General features: G+C 39.8%; 2 protein-coding genes across 2 annotated transcripts; both read left to right on the top strand.

The window, feature by feature from the left end:
• Positions 1 to 1,381: 1,381 nt before the first annotated feature.
• LOC145492752 (uncharacterized) lies at positions 1,382 to 13,759 on the top strand. The gene is made up of 8 exons (XM_081472141.1): positions 1,382 to 1,513; positions 6,487 to 6,513; positions 6,701 to 6,897; positions 8,140 to 8,266; positions 10,776 to 11,039; positions 11,480 to 11,638; positions 11,740 to 11,916; positions 13,536 to 13,759. Exons 1-7 carry the CDS (start codon positions 1,462 to 1,464, stop codon positions 11,913 to 11,915), a joined length of 1,002 nt encoding a protein of 333 aa, XP_081328267.1. The 5' UTR covers positions 1,382 to 1,461; the 3' UTR covers position 11,916; positions 13,536 to 13,759.
• A 3,317-nt stretch (positions 13,760 to 17,076) lies between these two features.
• On the top strand, positions 17,077 to 23,310 carry LOC145493562 (uncharacterized). Its single transcript, XM_081473061.1, has 8 exons — positions 17,077 to 17,236; positions 19,180 to 19,206; positions 19,473 to 19,669; positions 20,096 to 20,203; positions 21,171 to 21,468; positions 21,827 to 21,985; positions 22,087 to 22,263; positions 23,088 to 23,310. Exons 1-7 carry the CDS (start codon positions 17,077 to 17,079, stop codon positions 22,260 to 22,262), a joined length of 1,125 nt encoding a protein of 374 aa, XP_081329187.1. The 3' UTR covers position 22,263; positions 23,088 to 23,310.
• The last annotated feature ends 640 nt before the right edge of the window (positions 23,311 to 23,950 follow it).

The raw sequence follows: 23,950 nt of genomic DNA, 5'->3' as shown, positions 1-23,950 counted from the left end.
GACTTAAAGAAACCTTTTAAATGTAACTGTCAACATTAAAAAGAATGCGCTAAAAGCTTTGGAAACGTCGACCTTAATGCATAAAGTCGGACAACTAAGAAAGTATCTCGTAAAGAAAACGCAGAGCACACGTAGCGAGTCATGCAACGTAAGCCGCCTTGAAGCAAAAACGTGCCAATATATAATTTGTATTTCTTTTTAATGGCGAGGTACTTCAAATGAAAAGCGGTTATTTCAAGATCGTCCAGACACTTCAGACAAGTTTTATTTTAATTTTTGTCAGTCTCTATCCGCTGTCTGGCTTGAGTCAAAGAAAAAAAAAGGTACACGGAAGACAGACGTGTTTAGTGGCGGATCCAGCTTCTTCACTTCAATTAACAACAGATTGTTTCATTTAGAACGCAGTACAAACAACGCAAATTGGAGATTCATTTCGCGTAATGAATAAACAAAGCGCTGGCGGCCAATAACGATGACAAAGAAACATAAAAGACAGATTAATGTCGAGATTATCGCCGCAGAGTTAGTTTTGTACCTCTCGGAAGTCAAAATAACCTGTCATTTGTTACTGTGCATTTTCCGGTTTAATCAATTTTGAAATATTTACATTGTTTGAGGAGGTTTCTCTTTTACAAAAATTACCTCTTTTTGAGCAAATAAGATGATATTAAAGGATAAAGCACGCCTATCCTTTCTCTGGTCTACAAATCTGTTTTCATAATGCTCTTTTGACATTTTCCCTAACAATTTATTATTATTTTTTCTTTTTCTTGGAATTTCCCTCAGCATTTTCTTCGGCGTTTCCTGAAAACCACGCCCCGCGATTTGCTCAAGTTTCAAGGTCAAAAAACTTTTAAATCTCTCTACTAATATACCACGCATTTCCCTTAATAGCTGTTCTGGGAATTTCGAGGGACGTGAAAACATGCAACCCACAGGATGATTTCTCATTTTCTCATCACCTATCTCCTTGACAACGTATTGCTGTTGCAGGGAGAAAATAGGTATAGACCGTCACTTTGAGGAATCGAATTGCGGGGCAGTTAATTTCTATCGGTGAGGTTTATTGATCCGATTTATCGCTCCGACTTATCGCCAACAACACAGGGTAAACTCATCGAAACAAGAGTAATATGAAAGCATTACGATTTGTCTTGAGAAATAATTGCATTACGTATGTCGCTTGAGATTGTTTGAGGACATAACACGTTGCTGGGATATCACCCAATTTAAGCTCTTTAACATGGCAAACAGAGGACGCAAGGTTTGTTATCAACCCCTGTTAAACGAAAACTTGACCGGAAATTTGCCTCATTTATTCGTTTGACTGTCACTTTGTCAGGAAAAGAGCAAACACAATTTAAACGGACTAGTTTCAGCTGCCCTTTACACTGAACACAAGTAGGAGTTGCGCTCACAAGATAACACTTCTCCTGCTTGCGAACAAGTCAATCCACGGTAATGGAAGTTTATAGGAGTCTACGGGTTTTGCTTGCAGTTGTCCTCTTTACAGGTACAATGGAGTCATTTTTATAGCTTAAAGGTTAATCACAATGATCTTTTTTAGTTGCACTTGACACCAGTAATTCAGTATACGCTTTTTTTTTTCGATTTTTCATCCACTTAAAACTAAACTAGGTGCATTGTCAACGAAACCGCCACCAATCAGTGCAAAATTGAAACGAGAAATCAAATTCGGCGTGTCGAGTAGGGGTCAACGCCTCCTTTGCTCAATTACTGAAGGAACCGCATTTCCAAAAAGGTATTTCAAGCTGAAATAGTTTTTTATCCGAAGAAACCGTCACTGAATTTAACACACTTCTTATCAGTGTCCAGTGCATTGGTAACTCGGTGTGAGTTTCTAACTTTAAATTAAAACAAATGTGTCAGGCGAAAAACAAGATGCTGTTAATTTTTGTACGCGTAATATAAATAGCATAAAAGGATTTCTGCCAAGACAAAGCTGTCCATTTTAACGCAGTTTCCGTGGATTTTGAAGCTGTTTGTGCCATCTGAACAAATTTCGCTGACATGCAATGCCAAGTAAATTTTCTTTAGATGAAAGAAAAAAATTACTAATTGAGCTAAAATCGTGATTGTGGTGACAGTTTATCTAAGAAGCATCTGATGCTGGGTTATTCCATATTATTGTTTAAAGTTGGATTAACAAAGGGTGGAAAATAACCGTGATGTCAGCAGTATGCAGCTAAATAAACGACATTGTGCTATAAACCCCATATCAGCCATTCTACACTATTTATCGTCCGTATTCTAGAAATTGGGAAGCCATTTGTGAGAAAAATCCATAAAAGGTTTTTCTTTTATTTCAGATCCACTTCCCACACCGTGTTTCGTCAATTACCAAATTTATTAATTCCCCCGGGGGGGGGGGGGAGGTACACCCAACGTTTTTTTTGGGGGGGGTGTGGCCCGAACCTTGAAACCTGTACCTATTTTAAACCAGAATCTTTGATTTTCCATACCCTATCTCAGACCTTAGCGAATGTTAATGCGAAAAAAATAGTTCCTTGTAACAACGTAGTCAAAGTCTATATCCTTTTATAGAACCGCCCAAAACCATACCCTTTGGGACCGCACACACCTATATAACCCATGTAAGGGAGTGCCCCCCTCCCATTTCCTTCGGGTTATTAATCATCTTAGGCACAAGGTTTTCTAATATTCCTAAATTTCTACTTTTAGAAACATTCCTGCCGTTTGGCCTTAGACGTTCTCTTTTGTAACCAATGAAAGTGAACTGAGATTCGGTCTCTTAAGACTCAACACTCGTCTTTTCGTTAAATCGCCCCCGCTAGTAATTAGTGAAATCAATTTAAAATATCGCTTTTCGTGTGTATTGTAATTACGAAGGCCAGGTTAGCTGTATATTTTTCATGGCTGATTTAATCAAAAAAGTAATCGCTTACTTACTTCGTTAAACTGTTACTGACAAATCGTAGTTCAGCGCAAAGTTATTTTGCAAATGGGTCAAGTTTCACGTTATATTCTAGTTGTGAACACTTTTCTCATAGATAGTCCGATAGATCAGTCACAATTCTAACGTTATTTTGACGCTTTTTCCCCCTAAAATTACAAATTTTCCAATGAAAAAATTTGTAATTTGTAATAAAACCTGAAATTTGCAACTTGAAACTTGAAACTTGAAACTTGAAACCTGAAACCTGAAACTTGAAACTTGAAACTTTCCAAGATCAATTGGGATTACAATATAACGAGGTCATCCCATTAAACTGTTACTGACAAATCGTAGTTCCCGCAAAGTAATTTTGCAAATGGATCAAGTTTCACTTTATTGCCACAGGGTTTTGCCGCAGGGTTTTGGCCCAGACGGCCAAAACCCGAGTAGGCACCCTAGAAGTCCCCGCGTGTAGTGAGGAAAATTTCGCCTTAGCAGAAAAAATCTCGATTTTTGAGAACACGGCTCGCAAAGGATTGCCGAAAAGTACGCAAAGGATCGCCGAAAGTTTGCTGGGGTCGAATAAACACACCCGATCAAGTAAATTCTCTTCGAAATGGCGCAGATTCTGATATAGAACAAATTGAAAACAATTTCAAAGATCCTGAAGATGGATTTTGGGATAAAAGCAACTCAAGAGGCATCGTAAGTAATTCTGAAGTACCGGTAAATCTCGATATTCGAAGCAATTTCTGTTAATAACCTGAGTATCAGGCCTTTCTTAACATGTACAAGAGGGTAGGGGAATGGGGGAATTGCAGAGAAAGGCCTTTTCTTTGCCGGGTGCTTCCTCCTACTACCTGTCTCAGAAAAAAATCGTGACAGCAAGTTCCAGATGATTTTCTCAACTGCTGTTCTGCTTTCGAGATACGTTTGCTCTTATAACAAGAAAAATGGTTTGTTTCATCATCTAATAATATACATGAAAAAATTACTGGATTCCGATTGGCTGACAGCAGTGCAGTTCAAGTGTAACATCAGTGCAGAAAGTGTAACACCAGTGCAAATTACACATCGTAATTCTAGATTATGATTGGATGAAAGAAAATAGGAAATTTTCTAAGCCAATGATATCACGTAAAATGATGACGACAATTTAGTGCAGAAACTTTGAAAAAAGTTTTCTCGAATGGGAAAAAATGACTTCAATCTTCCGGCATTTCCTCCACGCGAATTTCTTTCATGTTTATATTATTAATAAGTAATTAAGCGGCTCGTGCAATTTCAGCTTTTAGAAAAAACTCACTCGTACAAATTCATTCCAAATTAAACTCGAAACCGTACTATTACCTATACAAATTCAAACAGCAGAGTGGTTTGACATAATATTTTGTTTCTCTCTATAACTTTTTAACCTTTTTTTTTTTAAGTTCTACCGAGTGAAAGTTTTGTAACAGAAATATTGGTTCCCATGGAGGAAACCAGTTTTTTTTTTTTTTCAGAAAGTACTTTTTATGTCCTTTCAAACGAAAACTCACGGCTTTCTGGAATGGAATGTTTGTTTAGTTTACTTGGTTGAATGTTTGGATAATAACCATGATAAGATGCCTAAGTTATAGGAACATTATGAGTGATAAAGTTTACAAAAAATAGATATACAAGTTTTAGTTCATACAATAATGTACAATTGTTTCCAATCAGTAGAAATAAAAAAAAGCGGGGGCAGCTTTAGTGATGACTATTACTAGTATTCTAGTTGTGAATACTTTTCCCATAGATAGTCCGATAGATCAGTCAAAATTCTGACGTTATTTTGACGCTTTTCCCCCCTAAAATTACAAATTTCCCATGATTTATTTGACTGTTAAATCCCTTAAGAGACTTGGTGACAGAGAGATGATTACCACAAGTTTTAGATCAGAAACGTGCTAACAACAGGATGTCAATTTCTGGGTCAGGTCCGAAGAAGAGTTTGGAAACTTGCATAGTTTTCATCTGAAATAGAATAATGATTACGAGAATTAAGCAGACCGCACCACTCGAACAAAATTAAACTTTTAGGGAGTATCCGCGAGAGTTTGACTCAATTTTCAGTGGTGCATTTAACAATTATTCCACGAGCTCGTGTTGGATATGAGATGGTAGATAGCCAACGAGGCGCGTAGCGTCGATTTGGCTATAATCATGTCATATCCAACAAGCGCGAGTGGAATAACTGTTTTATTTAAAACGCCCTAAAATATTACGTAAATGCTCATCATATTTGTAGTCAGAGCACTGTATAATGAATCATAACCCATGCTGGCTAAGCCAATGAAAACTCTCAAATTGCCTTATCCCACACGATGATCCAGTTTTAAATAATACGTATGGGTTATTGACCAAGTGTGTGGTCAAGATGGCTGGATATTGGCCAAGTTCTTTTTTGCGTGTTTATGGACCGAGACGGAGTCGAGGTCCATAAACTCGCAAAAAAAGAACGAGGCCAATATCCAGCCATCTTGACCGAACAAGCTTGGTCAATAAACGATTTATTATATGGCTTTCGGGGAAATTTTTTTTTGCAGGACACGGTGGGTAGTCCCGAGCGGGCAAGATAGTTCCATCTTGCCCGCTCGGGTAGCCAATCACAGCGCAGGATTTGATTCATCTTACCCGCTCAGGGAGCTAGCGAGATAATAACAGATATTATCAGGCAAAAATGCTGGAGAAAATACAATATAAGCTCAAATGTGAGATAAACTAGGCTTAATCTCTGCTAGCTAGAAAAGACATCTGATGCCCTATAAGTGTACAAGTTAAAGACTGCATACAAACCATCTTGTTGCCGATACTTCAAGTCAACAACTTTTGTAGCTTTTTGACCATAATTTATTCCGCAAGTCCTGACCAAAAAAGACCCATCTGCGTAAGTCCGGGTTACAAAGTTAATGGTAATGTCAAATCCAATTAAAGATAGAAAACTACAGTTTCAAACAAACAAACAATAGTTTATTGACACTCCCCTGATGGGGCTTTTCAGTGGAAATACAACAGAGCTAAACTAAAATGGAAAGAATGCGATAAGCATTAAGCAATAATCATATGACATACAATTCATCATACGACAAACACTCAAATGTAGTGACATACCATCATGACGTGCTATTTGAAAAGTCAGTAATCAATTTATTTTTCAGGTAAAATTTAAAAGTAGAAATAGATTTTGCAGTTCTGCGGCGGTAACATATCTCTTTTTAATATCCAACTGCAACGAATACCGTCCAAAAAACAGTACAAATAAACAGCGATATTGTACAGTTATTTGTACAGTAGAAAACCTGTTTGTCGGACAGGTCGGTGCGTGCACGCAAAACTGTTACACTCTCCCTCTTTCAGTGATAAATTTATTGACTACAGCAGTTGGATAATAAATCTCTTATTAGATGTTTTGGTGCGTAGTATCGCTTTATATTTTTACTCGTTGTTTGTATTTATGGCACAACTGGTAAAAATATACAGCGATACTACACACCAAAGCATCCAATAAGATATATTTGCTAAAGAAAACATTTTTTCTTTATGTGCAGTGAGCAGCCACGGAACAGTCGAAATAGGTGAGTCAAATAGTAATACTTTAATAGGGCCTCACTTCAAGATTTTAAAAGAATATGACTGGCTGAGCCGAGAGATCGAGATATGCAAAAGTCCAATCTCGCACCAAACATATTGATTCTAGATTTCTTAAGTTCAATCACTTTAACTCACACTTCTAAATATCTTCAACGCGTGGTTATATTTCAGAAAATCGAGTTCGTCTGATAACTCCAGCAGACGACATTGGAGGCGGTCGAGTGGAAGTGTACCACAACGGTGAGTGGGGAACAATTTGTGATGAAAATTGGGGCCAAGAGGCTGCTGAAGTGGTGTGCAAGGAGCTTGGCTACAGCAGTGCCATTTTCGAGGTCAAAAAGGCACACTTTGGAGAGGGCACTGGTCCGGTAAGCGACGATAACTGTGGATTTGTGTTATGGTACAATTGAAGCCCGCTATTTCGAACTCCCAGGGGAAAAAATTGTTCGCAACTCTCGTAAGCTCGTAATTCTTTTGCTTGTTAGCAGCTGTTATTGTTTTGGGGCTAGGGGTCATCTTTCTGTTGCGTATCAAGAAATGGCCTATTGTTCCGGCTCAACATCTCACTTTGAGCAAAAATGAATAGCCTTTTGTTCTTGGTAGCCCCCAGGGACTTCGTCCGAAGCCAAGCCAAAATCGTCGCCCTTGTTCGGAAAACTTTCGGCACAACAATTAAGCTACACTTGAATGAACTCAATAGGCCCTTTGCAGGATGGTCACATGGTACGGAATTAATTACGCTGGGACGCAAGTTACACAGTGGGACTTCCAAAACAAAGGAACTCGTACCAGTCCAGCCCGACTTTCCTTTGTTTTGGAAGTCCAACTGTGTAACTTGCGTCCCAGCGTAATTAATTCAGTACCATGTGACCGGATCCTGCAAAGGGCCTATTTTAGTAAACAAATCTAGAACTGTGGAGTGGTGATTCACAAAGAATACGTTGAGAGTAAAGCGAAAATTATTAAAGAGCGGAGAAACGCTACCCAAAACATCGCGTCTTCTCTTTCAATCTTTCGTAAAACCATTTAAGACCTCTATGCTTGTTAGCATAGCGCATGAAGAAATAATTTTTTATCGGCTCAAAGAACTTGTTTTTACTCTATGTGTAACAGTACTCTGTTTGGATGGTCCACTATAGATTAGCTTTGCTATTTGGATGATCCTAACTCATTACTAAGACATTACTATATTTATTACTTATATTTATGTGTGGGTTTATGAATATTGTAATCTGTGTACTATATGGTCGGCTGAGCTGAGTTAAATCAATAAATTTCGTTTGATTTGTAATATTAGTGTGATTAGACTACGAGTAGTCCCTCTTTCTGTTAGTCTGTCGAGCGAGACCGTAAACAAAAAAATGGCCGCGTGAAGTCCTGAGGGGAGAAGCGCTCAAGATTCCGCGCGGCCATTTTTTTCTCGCGGTTTTCTTTCGCGGTACGCACGACGGACTAGGCGAAAGAAAGACTACTCGTAGTCTATGGTCTGATAATCGTAACCTCCATTTGGCGCAAAAATATGCACGACTACTTTTCCTTGCACGTTGTATCACCTTTATACGTAAAATATGAATGCGATAAAAAGTAACCATAAATATGTTTTGTTTTAGATTCATCTGTCCAATGTGACCTGCGATGGTTCAGAGCACTCCATCCTTGAATGTAAACATAACGGCTGGGGTGTAACTGGTAGCTGCGCCCACAAAGACGACGCCGGGGTCAGGTGTATCAAGGCAGGTGAGTTTCTCCAGATAGTTCCAGCAGTTCCAAAGAATACAGTCTGTGTAACTGATGGAACAGTGGCCGACTCCCAGTTTTTTTTTTTTTATTAAAGAGCACATCCAGTTCTAATGAACGAAAGTTACTGGACTACTCCCTCTACATACTCCAAATCCTAATCTGAGGCCCGTTCCAAACGCCGCTCCATTCATGCGCCGAACCTAACTGATGAGTTAAGTACGGCAAAAGAGCGGCGTTTGAATCAGTTTGGTTCGCCAGGTTAGGTTTGGTGCGGCAAACAACATTAAATTCGGCAGTGTCTGTCGCACTATGCGACGTTGGAGCGGCAGCTGATTCATACGGCGTTCTCCTCATGTGTCGAACCTAATGCATAAATTACTGTAATTTATTTTTCATATAACGGGACTCGTAATTGGGTCAAAATTGAGTGGCGTGACCAGTCATGCATGAACCTCAAAGTCGTCGCTAAAAATAGAGACAACAAAATACCAGTATGTCTTCGATTTATGAGAAACGGGACTGTATAAGTGAGTTTCTTTAGCGCAAATTCATTTTTTTTTTTTGCTTTTTCTTCGTGATAATAGCCCAACTTATTAGATTTCCCTTTAACGAGTCGAATTAACCAGGAAAAAACCTGTCTAAATACAAACACTGACTAAACCTTGAGTTTGAATTTGCTTGCCTAAATATTGCTATAACAACGAAATGTTAGTCTCAGCTTTTCTATTTGGACAGAGTTCTTGAATTCAGAACGCATATTTTCTCGTCGAAAATTGTTACCACCGGCTTCCAGAATTAAGTTCGATGCAAGTACGCCGTCTGAACCAGCCGTCGCTCCAAAGTCGCTCTAAAGTCGTACTTTATCAAGTTTGGTTCGGCACATGAGTGGAGCGGCGTTTGGACCGGGCCTTAAAACACAAACATAAACGGAGACACAGACAAATAGATGCACATAGCAATTTTTCTTGGACAATTCTGTCCAAGGGAAAAAGACGTAATGATTTTAACCCTATGTGAGGAAGGACCAACCAGTAAGACAAGGACAGACCACAACACCGCCGGGGAACTCCGTACCCTACTCTTTGCGATAAGTGTGTCGGTTCGTTAACGAACCCTGATAAGACACCGACATCGACATACACTTTACTTAGACGTGGTAAAACATCAGTTACAAGATTGACATTTTAAAAAAACTGATTTACATGTTTGCCGTGCCCCACTGTAGCAGAAACTACGTTTCAAAAAATCTGTACGGGGCTTAGGCAGAGCCAATTTCTTTTCAATATTTAACCATGTAACAACGAAGATGCAGGAGACGGGGTCAGTCTTATCCGAAAAGACTTGAACGTCTAACCATCTTCGGGAGGCTAACTAAAAGCAGCTAACAGCGATTCACATGAATACTGACCAATGGCAAAGTTGAACTGAGTGCTTTTAATTTACTGCACCAATACTTAATGTTGAAGCTTGATTTTTGAGGCGTAAGGGCCTCCCAGAGGCTTTAATCGGAGAACACGGCAACGTGATCATTTATTTCAAGGGAACAAGGATATTTCTTGGATTACCTTGAAGGGGCAAGGGATATCTATTATATTAAAAGGAATATGTATTCTCCTTTCCCCTAAGGAGGCAGTATTTCACCTTTTTCTGTGACGCTAAAAAATAAAGCCTCAATTTTTATCAATAGAAAACACTCAATACCTTATGGTCTGTTCTCAGGGCTAATGGTCATCTAGCATTACTTTAATTAAACCCTGGTTTTCGTACCATGCCTGTACCCACAACGTGATCGTGCACATTAAACCATGTGCTTGAAGTCCGCTTCCCTGGATCAGCCATTAAAGCCTTAAACTGATATGTAAAAGAAATGCACAGGACCTCATACCTTGCTGGGAACCTTGGAGCGAGCGTCTCACTCAATAGTTTTGATGTCGAACGGCCAATAGGCCAAATAGGCCATTTCCGTGTTACCTTGTGCTACTTTTTTAAATCGAGTCCTCACGCAATGGTTTTGCACGAAAATTCGTTTTGACATAGAGGCAAAAGGCAACTCGAAAATGGTCTATTCGATATATTAAATTGTAACTTGGCGCCGAGGCTTAGGGGAATAAAACAAAAGAATTCATTTGTTCGTCTCGTAACCTCGATGTGATTTCTTTGGTTTTATTTCCCTAAACCTCGGAGCCAAATCAGAACTTTAATATATCAAAATTGGCCTATTCACTCTATGAGACGCGCTTGCAAGGAATCATGGTAGCTGAAGTTCATCAAAATAAATATTCAGTCCAAATTTATGAATACAACTACCATGATTCCATGTAGGTGGATCTCATACACACAATTGGCCATTGAGCTATGTTAGAAAATAATTCAAAAGTCTTCCCACCTCTCCACCGCCATCCCCCATTTTACACGGTATACAGTTTTTCGATGACTAGCCTTTTAATGCGACTTATTTTCATACCTACCAGCTACTTTTAAGATTTAATTGGCTTTCTCTCTTCAGATATTCCTGAGCTTGAATATCTGGGCTGCTGGATTGATAATCCAATAAAAGAGAGGATCTTGCCAGATTTTTATTCAAACCGCCGGGGGAAAGATCTCGACTGGCACAATCTCGGTGAAACCGTTTTGAAGTGTGGCTATGATGCTGTTAACAGTGGCAAGGACTACAACTTATTTGCCGTGCAATTTTATGGCGAGTGTTATTCAGCCGAAGGCAATCCTGACTACAAGAAAATGAGGGCCGCTCCAAATGCTTGTGTATATGGTACGTCTGCCTATCAACTTCTGATTGACTTGCTGTCTGACTAACCGACTGGCTGACTGACGGATTGACGGACTGACGGACTGACGCAGTGACGGACTGACGGACTGACGCACTGACGCACTGACGCACTGACGCACTGACGCACTGACGCACTGACGCACTGACGCACTGACGCACTGACGCACTGACGCACTGACGCACTGACGCACTGACGCACTGACGCACTGACGCACTGACGCACTGACGCACTGACGCACTGACGCACTGACGCACTGACGCACTGACGCACTGACGACTGATGGACTAGCGGCCTGACGGACTGACTGACTGACTGACGGGTTGACAGACTGGCTTGTTGGATTGAAGGAAAAAAAAAAAACAAAACGTATTCCAACCGTGCGAATTGCCTCACCACTGATACCGTTTTTTTTTCATGATAGGCGTTGGCGAATTGTCACACAATGCCGTGTATGGATTTGGAAACTATTCTAATCTGGGATGCTGGAATGACAAACCCGGCAAAAAAAGGCGAACCATGACTCTTCTAAAGAACTTTCGCGGTACCGGTTTCATTGACTGGTTTGACATGAGCAAAATGGGTTTGTATCTTGTAGAACTGTGAATTATGACTTAGTTGCCGTTAAAATTACACTGCAAGCACTTCTACTTCTCTGCTTTGACTGGCGATTTTCTTTTACAGTAAAAGCTTGTTATAAGGAAGCTAAGGATGCCGGGAAGACCTTCTTTGCGGTGCAGTTCTATGGGGAGTGCTGGGCTTCGGATGATGAGAAATTTAGAGATTACGGGCAAGCTACAAACTGCTACAATGGAGTTGGTACTCAGTGGTCCAACTACGTGTACAAGATACGTGTGTAGGGTAAGAGTGAATTATGTGTTGTCGACTGATTTTCGCTGTTGACCATTAACATGCTATCAATTTGCAAAGAAATAATGTCTTCTAAAAGGTGTTTAAAAGGAAACATCTCAAAAAGGTAGTTATTTATATTCTCTATACTTCTATATGAGTCGTATCCCGGTAACAAAAATTTAATAACGTAAAAAAATTTAATAACTTAAAATACTTTCAATTTATAATTAATTGCTAATTACATCCTGTTAGATTTACTGAACACCAACTACGAATATGAGCCACTTACAACAAGAATTTTACAAGTCAGAGAAGCAATTGCATTGATATATAAAAAAAACTGCTTAGTAACAAGATTTTAACCCCGGAGTCAGGTCAAAAGAAATGGCTAGAAGATTGTAGCCCACTAATAAATGACAACATAAATTGGACTGCTGCCTATCTTTTGGCTGAAAAATACACCAAGAGCACTAAGCTGATAGAGGTTCAGTTTAACTTCTTACATAGACACGTAGCAACCAATAACTTCGTATTTAGAATAGGTCTACAGGGCAATGAAAATTGCAGTTTTTGTTACACCCATCCTGAGTCATTAATTCATCCCTTTTAGTCATGCCACCAAACATCTCACTTTTGGAATAAAGTTACTGAATGGCTGGAAAACTTAAATTTACTTCCTAGAGATTATATTTTGACAAGTGTTACTGCTTTGGGTCTGAGGCCAGATATCTCTCAATTTACGCTTCTTATCAATGACTGCTTTCTCTCAGGACGATATCACATATGGCTCGCTAAAACAAAAGAAGATCACCCGAGTCTCACGCATTTCATGTGCACACTAAAATCACAATATGAAATAGAAATAAAGAGTGGAGACACAAAGACTCTCTTGCAGGATGTAAGAGGATTTAATCAATATTTTAGATTACATTTCTTTACCAATCTGTATTATCTCTTAGCCATTTGTCTATTTCTAATCTCCTGTCAGGTGCATAGCTCATTTTACCTATAAAATACCACATGCCTTTGGTCAGTTTTTGTTTCTATAATACAACCTCAATGCAAGCTGTAATGACAATTATCTATTTTTCTCCTTTTTTCTTTGCCCCTGGTCATTACTGTATTTGTTAGTAGTGTATTTAAATAGTATAAATAATTAGAGCAATATAATGTAAGTAGAGTATAGTGCTGTAAGTAGTCTAAAGAGCGTACTGTTGGTAATTTCATTGTAAGTATTGTTTCCCTTGTGTTATTGCAAAATTAAAAAAAAAATGCGTTCTGTCATCACGAACTTCTTATTTCTGCATGCTTTTATTATCAGCTTTAGTTTGTGATTAGTTCTTGTTACGTTCAACATTTATTTCGAGACTTTTTTCTTGTCACGACTTGCCAGCCCCACCAGAGCCAGGCGATTTCTTGGAGTCCAGTTTTCGTCTCTCCAAAGGGTTGTGTAATTTCCTTGCAAGATAAATCTTCCCTTACTAAGTCCTTCAACACCTTTCTTAGGTTCATTTGCTGTTGCTTTTTGCTTGACTTCCGCCAGAAGTGGAGAGTGAAAATTACCAAGCTACGGAACGTTTTACACTAACAAACATTTTAAATCTTTTTTTTTTTTTCTTTTTTTTCAGGCGTTCAGGCATGCGTCATGGCGATTCCATTGAAAACAGTTCACGATGATGATCAATATCTTTGTTTGATTATTGCTTTTGTTGGCAAACACTAATAAATTATAAGTCAGGTGAAAATTAAAGTATTGTAATGATAAAGTTTCACGGAAACATGTGCAAATTATCAACCTAAAATTCATGGCTGTAAATTAATGAAAAATGAATAAAAGTTTGAATCATTCGCATGACTGTCATTTGTCAATGTTTGCTGTTCTATTCTTTTCATAAAAACTTGTTACATCTAATATCCAGCTTTCACATGAACTGTAACGTGATTCGGTTATATGAAGCAATTAGGTTATGAGCTGGAGATTTCTATCGCGATATATTTGACGAAGGCGCAGCCCGAGTCGACTGTCACGCATAGAAATCGAGAGCGAATAATCCAATTGTTTTAGTATAAATCTACTAGTCGTTCAAAACTTTATCTTAATATTAATCCACTTCGAAAACGCCAAGAAGCGGCCTTCATTTTGTTAAGAAGCGCACACTCCTACGCTACTCACTATCTATCACAGAATAAATAGTGAGTAGCGTAGCCAATCAGAGAACGGCATTCGTGATAGAGCGCAAGTAGATTTATACTAAATAAAATTGAAATCCATCACATATGTTTTACACGATGAAATATCACGCCTTGTTCCACCCAAGCTTGTTCGGAACCTCAGAAACGCCATTTTAGGCATGCATGGTAGAATTTTCTTTTTTTCTGCACTCTATCAAAGATCCCGTCAGTGAAGAGAGTAACCCCCCCTGCCCTTTACACACTATATCGTTAGGACGCCGTCCCCCTCCCCTCTCACGGCTTTTAAATCCAGGTTTTCTGGATCCCACCAACCTCCAAGCCCCCACCCTAAGTCATAAATAGCGGTCGTAGTGGTCCCTGATTTAATTTAAGTAACTGAAACGTTTTCCGTCGAGTTGTCGAGTTATCACAACAAAGTTGAAAGTTTGGGAGAACGCTGTCGGAGTCACGAGCCAAAGGCGAATGGTTCTAACGCTCTTTGGAGATTCTCACAAGTTAGGTTTCTCTATGGCTCAACAGAGACTCGGAGAACTGAGAAGTTTTGTCATTCTTTTTGAAAATACCGAGACACACAAAAAAAGACAATCACTCGCTAAACATAGTTTATTTAATTTTATCGAAATTATACATAAATTTTGTTTACGCGCACTTAGTCAACAGCTCTTGCAATTCCTGAATACTTTTCTCTTGGGAGTGTTGAATAAAGACAACGCTCCCTGCAAAACTTAAAGCTTCTGAAAAGTGATTGTTGGCTGCTCCTTACAAACTTTCATTCCAAACTTCTGTCAAATTTTGACATCTGGAAGCATAATTAACGCATGAGTGATGAGAGCAAAATTTTCAACGGGAGTCGTAAAAAAAACAGCTTTTGTTGTTTTCACATGACGTCACTCTAGCCATATTGGTGTCCCAAAACAATGACACGGCGGCCATGTTGGTGTCCCCAAACCAATCCTGTGGTGTCTGTGGGAATAGACCACTTTCGATGTATAAAAATTCAGCCTAACACAATAGACCTCAGCACGAAGCTCGGGGGAATAAACACCACAAACTCTGTAGTTATTCCCAGGAACCTCATGCTGAGGTCTTTTGCTTGAGGCTGAATTTAATATACCGAGCTTGGTCTTTTGAATTCTTTCCGTATGTAAACACTTTCTTTCGTTCCAGTAACTCTGCATCGTTGCTAGCCACAAATGAAAACGCTATATGTCTGACTGAACAAATGTTTTCACATAGAAGAAATAAGTTGTTAATAGGGAAATCAAAAATGTTCACTGGGAGTCGAAGAAAAAACCGCCTTTTTTGATACTATATTAACTGAATTTTAGCTTTATCACTGCACGTTTAATTTTAATTCCAATTTATCCAATTAGACATATACACATTTCTAGCGCAAAACTCGCAAACGCGTTAATTATCACTTTCGCCACGTGAGCACGGGCCTGCGTTATTGGGGAGTTTAGGTACCTCAAGCAAAACACGACGGCAATGGCAACGGCAACGAGACCGTTACCAAGCAAAGGTTTAATGAGCAAAACAAAACGGCTAATTATTCGTATTTCTATTTGGAATTTTTGTTGCGTTTAAGTTCAGAAAAAATGTCAGGCGGACGTGAATCCACCGTAGGAAAAAAGATGGCGGCTGTACATTTTACCACAATGTCTTGCGAACCTAACACAGCCAACAAGGCACAAAGATTTGTCCCTGTACTAAGGACATTAAGTAGCCTAGGTTTGCAGATTTTGTAACGTTTCTGTACGTTTTTATGAACGTTGTAAAGGTTTTCGTTCGGTAAGAACTATGGGTAAATGTACCAGTTGCCATCTTTTTTCCTACGGGGGATTGCCGCACATTTGCTGATTTTTGAGAAGTGTGGATCAATTAATTCGTAGATTCGTAGGCTATCTTGGGCCTAGGGAAAACGTCGAATCCAAGTCGCGTACAACAATTTAAAAATAGGTGCGACAAAGAAGCGACAAAACTCCAGCGTGGTAACAAACGCCGAACCTGCGTCGATCCTATTTCAAGTTGCACTTCATTAAAACACGGGAATAAGCACGTGTCCCCGTGCTATTCATTTGATGCGCGGCTAGTTGTTAGGACTTGTTAGTGAAATGCCGAAATACAGTTCTCGTCGGGCCTTACTTTGGGAATTAATTACGAAATTAGAAAGAGAAGACTCGCATAACTTACAGCTCTGAGAACGGTGTATCAGAGACGACAGCTATTGCTTCAAGTGGCATGCTTGACCGTGCTTTTGTTAGCGAACAACAATGGAGCAGCGGTCTTGATGTCAGCAATGACTTTCGATGGCTCGCCATTCCCGATCGCGAAATTGTCTTTGTACAGCGCATGCTCGTCAGGGGGGAAAATAGCGTTTGGCAGATGGAGGAGTATGTATTTTTGTCACGTTTGCCCAGCCCATCACATTTGTAATTTGCATGATTTATGAATTGAGTTCAGCGCGTGTTTAGAACGGCGCTTGCTTAAACGCCGAATCACTGTCGCATTATCCGACTTAGCAAGTCGAACTTATGCTAGAGTTGAACCAATTAATTTGAGTCAAACTTGATTGCGGCAGACGTCGCACCATTCATGCACCTATTTCAAAATTAATAGGTTCGACGAATTAAGTTCGACTAAGATTCGACGTTTGCCTCAGGCCTTACAAATGAGTATTTATTATCACGTGAATTATGCACATGATTAGATAAAGGAATCGAGATAGTTTTCCTATAAATGAAGGTCTCCAACAAAACGTCGATTGAATTAGTTTTTTATTTTTAAAAGAATTGTTCCTAAAATTTGGAAAGCTGTTCCTAAGAAGGACCTTGTACGTCAAATGTCTCGTGTTGTTTCCAGGTTACCCATTTATTACATTGTATCACTTGGGTATCCTGTGGAGGTACAAAATGAAATTTTAAGGTCACGTGTTAGTACTGGGATGCAATCGGTCGTTTATTCGGGAGACTCAAGATGGCGAAGGATAGTGGAGAAAAACCTCCTCTTATTAATAGCAAATTCAAAGACTCCGAGGAGGAATTGCCTGGCTGTAGAGCGACAGCTTGCTGTGACTCGAGAAGAAATTTCCATCCGCGCTATTTTGTACTGGGGCTGATATTTTTCTTGAGTTTTGGTAAGTAAATTTTGAATGTCAAGTCTCTTCATCAGTCTAAGTTCACTTCCGGCCGATATCAGGCAATTTTGCAACAGCGTACACTCGGAGTATTTCGACTCTCTCCACTTTGAGGCATTTTAAATTTAAATGCAGCCTTCAAATGTTTCTATATTTGAATGCATGTAAGATTATATGTGAGCGCTGTTAGTTCCACTGCAAGGCCGAGTAACGAGAAGACATCAATTATAATATTTAAAGGGTACCAGCACCCTGAAATAACTATATCACCTTTATGCAAAGAGTGTATATTCAGTGTATGTATCTACAGCACCAAAGCGTATGCATGGTACCTGAGGCATCAAGGCGCGCGCTGCCAGTTTCACACCGTCCACTGACAAAACAGTGCACGTGCCTGAGGATGAGGCAAAGGGTTTGAGCAATTTCGGCCTAAAATTAAGAAGCAGATATGCTTTGCGCGTTTTGTACTGGAATGTAACAGGGCATGGTTTAATAAAAAAAAAGTACTTATTCAAATCTTTCGAAGACTGAGAAATTAGTGAGGCTTGCCTGGCGTGATTAACATCGAGAACTTTAAAACACCTTTCACCAACTTGTTAATTTAATTCATCAAGTGTAAGCAAAGGAAATCACGACCGTGACGGTGTTTGGATATCTCATCTTAATCATCACAGATTTTTGCGAGTTTATTTCTACGTTTCCTCGATTGAAAAGACACACCACAGACTCAAGAGAGTGTTTGACCACATTTCCAAACACCTCGAAGTTCATCAAAAGCACTCTGCTATGCGTCGTGTTTTTTTCTTTCCCTCTCGGCGTTTGGAAATGTGGTCAAGCACGGTCTTTCGTGATTAATATATTACTTCAATAGCTCACGTCCAATGGATCAAAATTCCAACATGACTCCGAGATTATTGACCAAAAATTGCCACTGTTTTTTCAACATGTTAATTCCCATGAGAGAACAAGATGGAAATAAATCAATACCAAATATAAACGTTCTAGATTCGAAACGTACTGACAGCAGAAAGTAGCTTTCTGGTTCAGGTCCACAATTGAGTTTGGAGTATAGGATAAAGGTTTGGAGAATAAGGCCGCATAACTCTAGCAAAATTAAACTTTAAAAGAGTACCGCCGGGTTTAACTCAACTGCTCAACACTCAGGCGTACATATAATCAATAGCCTCCATTTGGCACGAAAATATCCACGGGAATTTGTCCGCGGACACTATTTGTTCCGAGAAGCGAGCAGTGTTTCGAGAGTGCAGCTTGAGGAAAACTGTGAGCTTTGAGGAACAGATAACGTCCAGGGACGACTATTGGAGCATATTTCCGTGCCAAATGGAGGCTATCGTGTTTATTGTCCTTCAGATATTTTTCGCAACACGCGTAGTTTCAGAAAAATGGGGAATATCACTCAGATATTCCCCAGCTTTAGCTGGGGCGTATTTAGTCACACGACATGTCTAGACCAATCCCGCGCGAGCGAAAATATTTGATGGATTATAATATCAGATATTATCAGGTAAAAATGCTGGCGAAAATAAAAACAGGAGAAGCTCAAAGGTTGGTTGGAACAGGCTGTATTCGGCTAGTTAGAAAATAATTTTGTCGCAGGAGCCCCATCCGCACTACGCCGGATAAATTTGAAAACGCGGCTTTTATTTCTACAGTTAGGCCTATCGTCCACACTAATCCGTCGCGAAAACGGAGCTTTTCGCCAATTCGGAAACGCTCGTCAAACCGGAGGAATTTCATAACGCCAACTTTGCGTTTTAATGTGGACGAAAAGCAGTTTGAAAACGGAACTTTTCGAAAACGATAGCGCCACGATAATCAAGTGATTTCCCTAACCTAGTTTTCTTCAAACAAAAATTCAAAATGACCGGTGCTTAAAAAGACTGCGTACACACATTTTTAATATCTTTTTTCTTTGTCTATAGGAAACAGCCACGGAACCGTCGAAAAAGGTCAGTTAAAAAGCTATCCTTTAATTCAGCCTTGTCTAGATAAAAATTTTAATTGGCTGAGCCATGAGAGATGCAAGTCCATTCTCACACCAGTAGCATCAGAGTAGTCAACAGTTTAGCAGGCAAACCAGTAAAAATTAGAGTTTCTAAACATTTGTACACCGGAAGTACTTTAAAATATACACCTAAATATTTTGCTAGGTTTTTTGAGTTCAATAATTTTAACACTTCCTCTTAAATATCTTAAACACCTGATTATTATTCAGAAAATCGAATCCGTCTGATAACTGCAGAGGACGATATTGGAGGCGGGCGAGTGGAAGTGTACCACGACGGTCAGTGGGGAACAATTTGTGATGAAAATTGGGGCGATGAGGCCGCTGAAGTGGTGTGCCAGGAGCTTGGCTACAGCGGTGCGATTTTCGCTGTCAAAAATGCCTACTTTGGAAGGGGGACTGGTCCGGTATGAAACGATAACTGTGTATTTTTGTCATAGTGCTTGGTATTAGCCGGTGGTTTCCATCACTACACGATTGACTGAAAAAAAAATCCTGCCACTTCTCACTCAATCAGAAGTAAAACCAAAACCAATCGTGACTCGTTCGCACACGTTTTCCCGCGCTTTGCGTCAGCTACTTTTAATTTTGATCGAGTTTTGATTGGTTCACTGTATTGTCTGTGTCCTTTGTGATTGGTCTAAGTTGTTTCTTTGGCTTTGATCTATCGTCACTCAGTGTTAGTGTGGATAATGTCAAAAGCAATAACCTCCGTTCCGTACAAAAATATGCACGGATACTTTTCCGTGGAGTTTGAATTACCCATATATAATCGTAATTCCAACCACAGATGTAATACTGTAAAAATTAGCCACAAATATGTTTTATTTTAGATTCATATGTCCAATGTGATCTGCGATGGCTCAGAGCACTCCATCTTTCAATGTAAACATGACGGATGGGGTGTAATAGGTAGCTGCACCCACGAAAACGACGCCGGGGTCAGATGTATCAGGGCAGGTGTGTTTCTTAAAATAGTTACACAAGTTTCAAAGAGTACAGAATGTGTAGCTGCTCAAACAGCGGTCGATTCCCATTTTTTTTTTTTTGTCAAATAGCACATTCAGTTCTATTGAACGAAAGCTACTGGGCTACTCCCTTTACGGTATACTCCGAATCCTGGTCTTAGACATAGACATACACACAGCAATTTCTCTTGAACGATTTTTTCCAAGGGGGAAAGGTGCAATGAGGTTAACCCTATGTGAAGCACCAACCCGTGAGATAAGGCCAGAACACAGTACAGGGAACTCCAAGTCCTAATCTTTGCGATAAGTTTGTGACGGAAGTTCTATGACATCTCCTGATAACTATGAGGCCATGAAGATGCAGCGGGGGATGGGGCCTTATCCGTGAAGACTTGAACGTCTAACCATCTTCAGGAGGCTAACTATGAACGATTCCCATGAACGCTGAGCACTGGCTAAGTTGAACTGAGTGCTTTCACTGCACAAATATACTACATATTGCAGATTGATTTTTGAAGAACGAGAAGCTTTAGAGAACAAGGCAACTTGATCATTTATTCAAAAGGGAAGAAGGGCATATTTTTGATTAATTTGAAGGGGGAAGGGTACTAACGGGTACCTTCAGGACGAACAAATTTTAACGGGTTAAAGGGAACATGTATTCCCCTTTCCCCTAGGGAGGCAGTATTTCATCTTTTTCTGTGACGCTGAAAAATATAGCCTCCATTTTTACCTTTAGAAAACATTTATTTAATATTCCATGGTCTGTCCTCAGGGCTAGTGGTCATATAACATTACTTCAATTAAACCCTACTTCTTGTACCATGCCTGTACCCACAACGTGATCGTTCCCACTTCTCCCCCGCCTTCCCCCATTTTACACGGTATACATTTTCTCGATGACTAGCCTTTTAATGCGACTTATTTTCATACCTACCAGCTACTCTTAAGATTAAATTGGCTTTCTCTCTTAGATGTCCCTGAGCTTGAATATCTGGGCTGCTGGATTGATAATCCAATAAAACAGAGGATCTTGCCAGATTTTTATTCCAACCGCCGGGGTAAAGATCTCGACTGGCACAATCTCGGTGAAACCGTTTTGAAGTGTGCCTATGATGCTATTAACAGTGGCAAGGACTACAACTTATTCGCCGTGCAATTTTATGGCGAGTGTTATTCAGCGGAAGGCAATCCTGACTACAAGAAAATGAGGGCCGCTCCAGATGCGTGTGTGTTTGGTACGTCTGGCTATCAATTCCTGATTAACTCGCTGACTGACTAACCCACTGACTGACTGACTAACGGACTTAATGGGCTGACTGATAGACTGACTGATGACTCACTGACTATTGACTGTGTGACGGACTGACGGCTGATGGACTGACGGACTGACGGACTGACGGACTCGCGGACTGGCGGACTGACGGACTGACGGACTGACGGACTGACGGACTAACGGATTGACAGACTGACGGACTGGTTTGTTGGCTGGCTTGTTGGTTTGAGGGAAAAAACCCAAAACGTGGGCAACCGTGCAAATTGTGCGTTTTTTCTTTTTTCTTTCTTTCTTTCTTCTTCTTTTTTTTTTTGTGACAGGCGTTGGCGAGTTGTCACACAATGCCGTATATGGATTTGGAAACTATTATAATCTGGGATGCTGGAATGACAAACCCGGCAGAGGGCGAACCATGACTCTTCTAAAGAGCTTTCGCAGTCGCGGTTTCATCGATAGGAACACATGCATGAGCAAAATGGGTTTGTATCCTGTAGGACTGTAAATTATGACTGAGATACCGTCAGAATTACACTGCAAGCACCTCTAATTCTCTGCTTTGACTGGGAATTTTCTCTTGCAGTAAACGCGTGTTACAAGGAAGCTAAGGATGCCGGGAAGACCTTCTTTGCGGTGCAGTTCTTTACGGAGTGCTGGGCTTCGGATGATGAGAAATTTAGAGATTACGGCCAAGCTACAAACTGCTACAATGGAGTTGGCACTCAATGGTCCAACTACGTCTACAAGATACATGTGTAAGGTAAGAGTGAATTATGTGTTGACGGCTGAGTTCTGCTGTTGGCCAGGAACTTAGGGTAATTTCAAATTACGTCAGGTTTTCATGCGTCTGTCCTGTCAATGATAATAAACTTCACCATAACATTGTCTAAGTAGTCTGCGGATCCACAACTACTTAATGTTGTGACGAAATGATAATAACAAGACAAATGCACAAAAACTGACGTCAATTTGTTAAATCCTCGACATCCAGTCATAGAATCGCACTTGGTGAACTGTAATCCAGCTCAATCCTTGTAATCCTATACCTCTACCTCAAAATACTTGTTCTTGTTTGCTCTTTAGAACTCGCTTTAAGTGAAGTACTTGTATATTTGGTAGCACTTGGGTTAGGGTTCTTTAATTGTGTTATTTTATCCTTATAGCTTATTTTTTTTGCTTTTGTTATTAGCTTTATTTTGTGATGAGCTTTTGTTCAGGGTTTATGACAAGACTTGTTTCGTGTCATTATTTGCCAGCATATCCACCCCCTCCCCTCCCCCTACAAAAAAAATGTACCTGAGCCATACTGGGTAGTGAGCACGAAAATTTGTTCGATCTCAGTTTGCACTTATCTAGCCTTCTACGCAGACATTCTTTGGGTTCGTCACACCATCTTCCAGGAAGACGGCTAACACTTATCCAGAGGGCGATGTAATTTCCTTGTAAGATAAATCTGTCCTCATCTAGTCCTTCAAGACCTTTGCTGTTTTTGCTGTTGTTTATATTTGACTTCCACTGAAAGTGGAGGGCCAGAACTACTTAACTACAAACATTTGGAATCTTTTTTCCGTTTTTTCTCTTCAGGCGTTTAGGCATGCGTCATGGCGATTCCAGTGAGAACGTACATTACACCATGATGATCAATATCTCTGTTTGATTATTATTTTTGTTGGTAAACACTAATATATTTCAAGTCAGGTAAAAATTAAAGCATTGCAATGGCAACGTTACGTACACGGAAACAACTCATTAATCTAAAATTCATGGATGTAAATTTTTGAAAAGGAATAAAACTTTGAATCGTTTGCGTGACCGTTAGTTGTTAAGCTGTTTTATTCTCTTCGTAAACTCTTGTTTTACTCAATATTCCAGTTTCCATACACTTGTGATACGGTAAATTCGGTTATACAAAAACAAGCATGTTTACTTTTCTTTGGTATGATAAAATATGTCTACTTCCGTACAGACTTGAAACGTTATTTTGGGCTTTCTGGTAGAATTTGTTTTTCACAATACAATAGATCTCGTCTATACAGTAATTATTTTATGTGCCCCCCTTTCCGCCGAGCCCCCTTCTACACCCTATATTTTCGGCCATACCCCCTTTGAAGCCTCATGTTTTTGGCATAGCCCCCGTGAATGCCTTCTCCCTGATATCATAAAAAATGGTCCTTTATTTAACAAATTTAAAACGTTTTTCAAATTTCTATCGCGTTACCACAAAACGAGAGAGGGCATGGAGGAAATACTGCGGGAACAACCTCGGTCCCAGGCTCTGTCTCCTTTGCCTCCCATACCGTTGAGGTTGCTGTGCACGAGCCTCGGGTGAGTTATTCGGTGGCAAACATTTGTTTAAAGATTTTCACAATTTTGATTTCTCTATGGCGCAATAAAGACACGGAGAACTGAGGCGGTTTGTCGTTTCTTTTGAAAATACCGAGCGACAA

This window comes from Orbicella franksi, chromosome 7 (genome assembly GCF_964199315.1).
Source record: "Orbicella franksi chromosome 7, jaOrbFran1.1, whole genome shotgun sequence".
In the NCBI taxonomy this organism is placed as follows: domain Eukaryota; kingdom Metazoa; phylum Cnidaria; class Anthozoa; order Scleractinia; family Merulinidae; genus Orbicella; species Orbicella franksi.
The sequence above is the reverse complement of the archived record's forward strand: the minus strand, read 5'-3'. Positions and strand labels throughout refer to the sequence as shown.